Source organism: Aphis gossypii, chromosome 1 (assembly GCF_020184175.1).
Source record: "Aphis gossypii isolate Hap1 chromosome 1, ASM2018417v2, whole genome shotgun sequence".
Taxonomy (NCBI): Eukaryota; Metazoa; Arthropoda; class Insecta; order Hemiptera; family Aphididae; genus Aphis; species Aphis gossypii.
The window spans coordinates 59,643,138-59,651,664 of NC_065530.1; the positions used below are offsets into that span (position 1 = coordinate 59,643,138).

Here is an 8,527-nt window from a genome sequence, read left to right on the forward strand (position 1 = left end):
TATGAAATCATGCAGGATAAGAAAACAATTTCATGTCAACTTCAAATAAAATTGTTTAATAAGAGTCTAATAATCAACATACAATTATTCCAGTGGCTACTGAATACATATGTAGTCTGTACCAAAAGTGAAAAGTCTAAAATTTAACATTTAAACCTTTAAAGGACTGATTGTTGTTATTTTAAGCATTACTCTGATATTTTTCACACCAAGTTGTACAAGTAAACTTATTGAGTGATACATTTTTATTTTATGGTCTAAAATTAAATAATATTGCACTTAAGATTATCAACCTTAATAAGTATGAATACAATGTATGAGTATACTGTTCATGTCTACATAAAATATTATACTTAAATATCCATAATAATAAATTAATTAATACTATTATAGTATAGTATATATTAAAAACCTATCTTTGTGGTCATTTTAATTTAAAAATAAAAACTTTAACTCAATCATCATGAAAATCAAAGTTTTTAAATTTCAATAAGTATATAAATAGATCATTTTTTTTTTAAATGTCTGTATTTTTAAAATATAATTAATACTACACAATCTACTCTTTAATAATTCATATAAGAAGTCTAGAAAATAAATATATTGAAGTAAATTAAAATTAAGTTTAAACTAATTGTAAATTTAAAATAAAAAACATACAATTAAAGTTTAGTATTTTTTTTTAATTATGTTACACAAAGTAAAATCTTAAACAGAAAAATAAAACTAATACATAGTAAGTTTTATTATATTTTTAACAAAAATAAGTTATAAATAATTTATAAAAATAATGTATAATCACAGCGACACTTTTACATTGTACGGAGCATTTTTAAATAAAGTTGAATCACCATATCCAGATATGGACATTTGTTCTAGATCAATAGTATCAAATTGTGAAATATCTACTGGTTTACAGCCGGCCATATGAACAAATTTAACACTTAAATGTTTGATTCTGTCTATACACAATTGAGTAACCTTTGGGTTGTCAGCTAGCCATATATGCTGCAAATTTCCAGCAGATTCCAAACAATTACACAATAAATCTAAGTCTTCGTCTTCAAGATCAAGACTAGATAAATCTATAGAATGAAGGCAATCCGCTTGACTACGCTCTAAAAATAGTGTACATTCTCGTAACACCATCGATGAACCTGTATTGCGTACATTTAAATATTTCAAACGCATAGGATCCAGTCGTATGAAGAATCCAGAAACTCCAGTTCGTCCTAACATATTGAAACTCAAGTCTAGGTCTTCAATATTATCTAAATATAACTCTGATGCATAATCATAACAATCATGGTCAATATCTATGTCTCGAATGTATAAAGATCGTAAACTAGTAGAATGCTGAATAATTAAACGGAGATGAGCTAGACCTGCATTAGTAATAGGATTATGACTAATATTCAAAGATTCTAGATTAATGAGATATTTATTATTAGTTATTGATGTTGTCCAATAACCTATGCCTGTAGAACTAATATTATTGCAACTTATATCTAGTTTGATTAACTGCTGTAGATTAGACATGTATTCTGATAATATTTTCATTCCATTATCTTCAAGAGCCACGCCTGACAAGCACAATAGTTGTAAATTATGAAAATGGCATGCCACATTCAGTGTTATATTTAAAACATTAGGCATTATTACATAATCTGACATATCCAAAGTTCCAGTTGCCTGTAGGACATCTAAAAATTGAGATATTTGTTCATTAAAGGTAATATTTGATTCTACGCATAATTTTTTATAAGTTTCAATCAGAGTCTCTGTACTCCATCCAGCTATGATACCCAAAACTTCTTGTAAACCATATACTAAATCAATAGGATCATTTTCGTCCAATAAAGCTCCATCATCTGTAGTCAAATTTAAAATAGGATTTACACCTTCAAGTTTTTGATAACGCCTTGAAGCTTCAGTAGAAAGCCATTTTAAATTAATGTTTTCCTCACTTGCAGGTATTGGTACGAGGAATAATCTATTCTCGACCCTTACTTTAATTGTTCGATTAATGTTTCTCAAAGTTTCATCTCTCTTCGCAGGTTGAAATATTGGAGCCGGTTCATCTATTTCTTGTGAAATATTTTTTATATTTATAAATCCTTGATTTTCTAATTTACTTTGATGTTTTTTTTTACTTGTGGATAGTATTAGAGGCTTATACTTATTTTTAACTAAATCTTTTTGTTTATCTGAAATAACAATATTATCAAAATCTTCATCAGAATCTGGAGTAAGACTTTGAACTTCTTTATTTGACTCAACATCCGAAACAATGTCAGGAAATTTATCATCATTAAGCCAATCATCTTTATCTTTAAAGTTGAATTCTTTAATCGGTGAAATTGGTGAATAACTATTCTTAGTTGTGTCAGTACAATATCTTTTTTTTGGCTTAATAATTATATCTTCTTCTAACCATTCATCAGCCGAATTTTCAACCAATGGTGGATGTGATATTTCATAGGGTAATTCACTTTCTCGGCGTCTCTTGCTATGATTTTTTAACTGACTAATAGTATGTTTATAGTCTTCTGCAGCACCAGATGTAAAGGCATCTTCAAATTCAATATTTTTTTCTTTTCTCTCGAACCTGTCAAAATCCTCAACATCTTTATAGGGTTTTCTTGATCCCTTGTAGCTATCTGGTATTACTCCTAAATAGTTATCTGTGGATTGTTGTCCATTTTTTAATATTTCTTCTACGTCAGTCAAAGGCACTGGTGGAGTATAACCAGCTTTGCGTAAACATTCACTAAGGCGTTCAACAATTGACCAAAAATGAGCCAATTTAATTGAATCCAATTCTTTTTTTTCCTCTAAAATTACTCTGTTGCGACAAGCTATCAATGAATCAAGTGGTGTCTCTCCTTTATTTGTTCTAACCAAAGGATTTGCACCTCTATCTAAAAGACAATCTATAACCTCCAGATGCCCACAAGCTGCGGCATCATGAAGAGGTGTAATACCTTCACAACAAGGTCCTCCTCGATTATTAATATCAGCACCATGGTCTAAAAGGACATTAACAATATCAACATATCCATAATTACTAGCTTCATGTAAAGCTGTCCAACCTAGAGCATCGCCTGCATTTACTGAATGACCTTGTTTCAATAAACTTAAAACTAATTTAACATTACCCTTGGCACAAGCAGGTATGATAGGGGTTTCTCCTTTTTCATTTTTTTTTTCTGGTATTGTAGTCTGTTTATGCCTCTTTCTTTTTTTATCGTCTTCATCTTCGTCAATATCAGAAAGGTCTTTTAGTGATATGTCATCCCAAATATCTGGAACATCATACTCGGCTTCAGCTGAATCAGTTTCATATTTAAGCAGACTATTTAATTCACTTTTCAAGTCATTTACTAAATCTGATTTATTTCTGTCTTCAGCTAAACACTTCATTCCTTTAATCTGAAACAAAATGACTAACAATATAAAAAAACAAATTTTAATAAAAAAAACATAATCTATTATGAAATACGTATTAAAAAATACATACTGCTGCTAACTGTAAGTATCCATCATTATTTTTTTTTGCAATATGTTTAGCTCTTTCATATATTGACCAAATTTTATCAAACGGATCATATTGAGATTCCATAGTTCGGCAATGTTCAATAAAGTTTTACAAGCTTCAATACTACTTTCACTATAAAGATTTAGTTCTTTATAAAAATATTCTAATGCTTGATAGTATTGCTTATTATCTTTGTATGTCTGTGCTAGTGAAACATAACAAGGTATTAAACTTTTATCAGTCATACCACAACGTTCAGAATTTTCCAACATTTTCTCATAATAAGTAATTGCTTTAGAATATTTTTTCAATGCTACACAAGCATCACCCAGTTTTTCATTTAAATGTCTACGTTGTTCGTAATCCATTTGTGATGCCAATAGCAAACTATTTTCAACTTGACACATTAAAACAATTATTTTTAATTTTTTTATTACTTCTTCAAATTCATTTTTAATAGGGACTTTTAGTTTGTATGCCTTTATCATTGCACGCTTAGCAGTCTGATAGTCATTTATGTCTATTAAAAGATCAGCTTTGAGGCATAAAAGTTCTGTTCCAATGATCTTTTTATTTGAAAGTCTGGATGCGATTTGAAGACCTTGATCAACACAAGCTATTGCTTTTGAATAATTATCTAATTTAGAATATAAATTACTCTTTATGGAATAACACTTGCATAATTCTTCATTCAAATCTGCATCAGTACATAATTTCATTGATTTATTTATATAGTCCAATGATTTATTCAATTCATTAGATGACTCTTCACAAAGACTCAAGTTAAGATAAAGCCTTGCTTTCATCTCAGATAAAGTCTTCATGCCGACTTCTTTACCTAGTTTATTACATACTTCTAAACTTTTCAGATAATATTTAACAGATGTACTTAATGCTTCTGATTTTTTATACTCATTGGTGTCAGATGTTTCGGCGCATAAAAAATAAGTACGACCTAATGTGGCTAATGCTCTTTGCTGTTCAACTATATCATTTGTAGAATTAGAAATTTTAAGATGAAGCTTCTGATGTTTAATAGCATTTTTAAAATCATTCATATAACAATACATTTCACCAATCATTCGATTTGCAACACCCAAACGTGTTTCATCACCACAACGATTAGCTGCTTCTTCACATTGTTCATACTGGGTCAATGCTAGTTGATAATCTTCCTGGTTAACATAAATGTCAGCCAACTCTTTACAAGCATAATAAAGATTTTCAAAATTATCTTCCAACAATGCTTTTTCTTTTTTTTTTAACCATTTTCGTTCTTCCATTTCGTTCATTATGTTTCAAGCTGGAAATAATAATTAGTTAATTAAATATAAATGAATATAGAACAAATGTCAATATAAGAAAAATAATTTGTAAAAATTAATTTAAATAATTGAAACAACACAGTATAAAATATTTTACTTTGACAATTTTTAAAATAAATAACTAAAAATAGCAATAAATATTATAAAACTAATATATTATAAATAACATAAATGAAAGCAAGCAATATTTTTAACAAAACAAAAAGTTGGAATTGGTGTCATTTTGGTGCAGGAAGAAGTCTCTATTATTGAACAATTTTAAAATAATAATAAAACATTTCATTCAGTAAACTATTCAGATAAGAAATGACTTTAAACTGTCTAAGAAAAGATATGATTTCAATATTACTTGTATTAGTCTTTGCTTATCTTTTTTCATTATTAGGAAAAGTATAAAAAAAAATTACTTCATTATAACACTGCATATCTAAACATGATATCTAATCAATGAATCTCTGTGCTTCATGCAATTTGTTTATAATCTAAAAAGTTTCTTTAATAAATATGTTGTTAACTAAAATATTATAGAACTAATACAATCATCACACGATTATAAAAATGTTAAAACTCAAAAGAATACCTAAAGAACAAAGACATTTTTATGTTATGGTGGCATTTAGTCATTTCATAATTTTAAATTTACATGTTTAGGTATACACATTATAATATATAAATTATATATAATATATATTATGTTAATAAGATTCCTAATAGAACATCGATTCCCAAAACTGTGAAGTGCACCTCCCAAAGGAGACTACAGCACTTTACAGGAGAACAAAATTAATTTGGGAACCACTTTTATAGTTATTAATTCTTAATTTAATAGTATTATTAATCAACTTTACTATGTATATATTATATTTTAGAACATAAATTATTACAAATTGATCATCAAAATATTTAGCTAAGTACAACATTTAGGCCTGAGCAAAATATGTTAACTGCTTTAATGAAAAATAATAAAAAATCAAGATTCAGTATAAATATATTAAAACTACACACATAACTGAACTTGTTAAATTTAATAAAGGTATTTTATTTGAACAATTAGTGCTATATAGTTTTCTATGAAACAACCTTATGTAATTATTAATAACATAAAAATTGTTATCTATTGCAACATATTATTATAGGTGTATTCAACAATTTTCCAAACATAGTTAAATGTTTTATAGTAAAACCAAAAATATTTTAATTTACGAAACCAAACACCTAGTTAAAATCATTAATTATTATTACTTTAATATTTTTTTGAACAAATTTGTAAAATTTTACTTTAAAAATCTATTTTATAATAATAATATAAATAAATATTACAAACAAAACAAGTTCTAGTGAAATATTCATAGAAGTGTACCTATCTATTAGGTAAATAATTTTAAAGAGCAATATGTTTATAATATAAACCTTGCATTATAACTACCTAAAATGAAAAACTAGAGAAATAATTTTTGAAAAAATAGGTATATAAAAATTATAAATTAATTAATAATTATAGATAAATATTTTTTTTTAAATAATATTCAAATATTGATACTTACCACTAATTATAGCTTGATAGGTATCTACTTGTATTACCATAAAACATTACTAATTACTATATAGTTATAATTGATAATAATATTAACATTAATTTGAATAGGTATATAAATTTTCAATTTATCATAAAAATGACAATATCATGATGGTATTAACTGCTATAATGAATAATCACTGATATCCAGAGTATATTTTATTACTGTTGTCATTTTTCATCAAAATACTAAGTATTATCGTAATGAGTAATGAAGGTTTTTTACTGAAAATTAAGATTTAACATGATGTTTTCAAAATGATCTTATATGTACTAATGTATTATGTATAGATGATAATAATTAATATTTACTACAGTCTACAATACATTATATTATATCTTTACTCTTGATAGGTACTATAGGATAGCTAATGTTACTGATACAGTTTAGTATTACAGCCATACAGAGGCTTGCCGCCAAATTATAAGAGGACAGAGGTTATTGTTAAAATACGATAACAAATCATGGAAGAACCCACAAACAGCCTCAGAATGTTTTACCTATATCTCAGCCTGCAGATGATTTACTTTTACATTGTACTCGCTTCTTAATGTTTAAATTTTCTATTCATTTAAAAATGTTGGTTGTAAAATTACAATTCTTGTTATAACGTTATAAGAAAATATATATTAAGTAAATTTGACTGAGATTTAAACATCCAACAAAATGAATAATTATACGCCTACACAATTCACAAGCCAGCTGAAATACAAATATTATGGATATCAAAATGCTTAACTTATTAAAGTTAAATATTTTAACCACATTTTAATAAGTGTGAATGAGTAATGTTTAGTGTAGGTATTTCTATCTGATCTGATATGCGGTACCGTAAAAACAAACGAAAAAATTTAGCATGAAAATATAATTTTGTATTCAGTCTTCCAATAATATGACATAGGTATTTACTAGTTAAGAGGTTTGCAGTAAAAACACCTAGAATAAGAAATTTTAAGTATAGTTTCATTTAAAATTATAAGTAATCCGATTCTTGATATAGTTTCATTAAATAGTTATTTATTGTTATGTTTATGAATTTATGATATTGCTAAAAATCAAATTATTTTCCTATTAATAATACAAAAGTCAATATAAATATAATTAATTTTTGCCAACATGTAAAAGTTTTTAGTTCTCACGAATAATATTTTGAAATTATAACTTTCGTCTAAATTTGAAATTCTTTGAAATTATGCTTGTATAAACTTCTTAGACTTTTTAATTTCAGTACATAAACTATGAGGAACTTTGTATTCAATTTTCATAGTTAAGGTTTAATTTAATTTATAAAATTTTATAAACTTGATCTTCAAATGCTTATAAAAAAAATATGCCTAAATATTTTTATAAAGTTTTAAGAATAAATTATAAAAACCTCGAATTAAATTTAAAAAAAATTATTCACAAAAGCTTTTTTATCATCATAAATAAAAAAAAGTAGGTCAGCGCATTTCAGTGGTGGATGTTTGTCCATCGTCCCTTCAGTCCTCGGACAGGATAGTGTAATTTTAGTATAGGTATTCGATTTGAATGCAATATGATTGCATTCGATAAAAAACGATTCTATGCGGACGAGGGAATCTTTTTTATTTAAATTTATTCGTTTCTATGGTGATAAACAAAGCCGTAATTATTTTATTTTACATAGGTAATCGTGAAGTTATACATTTTTTCTCTTTTAACCGCTTTTATTTCAAGTTTTATTTCATTTTAAAATATTAAAAATGACCTCTCTAAAGTACCAGTTCAAGAACATAACCTTTCAGAAAATATGCTACACTTGTACTTTTGAGCAAGTTTAGGGGGAAAAAAGTGTTTATAGAATAAAAAAGAAACAAACATCATTGTAAATCCAATATATTCCTCGTTCCTCTCAGAATCTAAAAAATCAAAAAAAAAATTTTAAATGTCTATTATTAGCTCAAAAAAATTAAAATAGAAAATTAAAAAAATATACTTTATTAAGAATATTCTATGACATAAACATTTAAAAAATCACCGATTGTTCGTTTTTGAATTTCTACGTAAAAAAATAAAATCGATTTTGCCAAGAACTAATAAATTTAACATAGAAATGTCTGTTTTCT

At 26.2% G+C, this 8,527-nt stretch overlaps 2 protein-coding genes across 2 annotated transcripts in view; one reads left to right on the plus strand and one right to left on the minus strand.

Annotated features, from left to right (window-relative positions):
- Nucleotides 1–8,527, plus strand: part of LOC114122032 (high mobility group protein B2-like) — a 189,845-nt gene that overhangs the window by 50,684 nt on the left and 130,634 nt on the right. The gene's annotated exons all lie outside the window — the stretch shown is intronic.
- On the minus strand, nucleotides 587–6,767 carry LOC114122048 (tonsoku-like protein). The gene is given in 4 exon segments (XM_027984603.2): nucleotides 587–3,432; nucleotides 3,521–3,624; nucleotides 3,627–4,841; nucleotides 6,408–6,767. Coding segments are annotated over 3 exon segments (3,942 nt in total). The 5' UTR covers nucleotides 4,831–4,841; nucleotides 6,408–6,767; the 3' UTR covers nucleotides 587–798.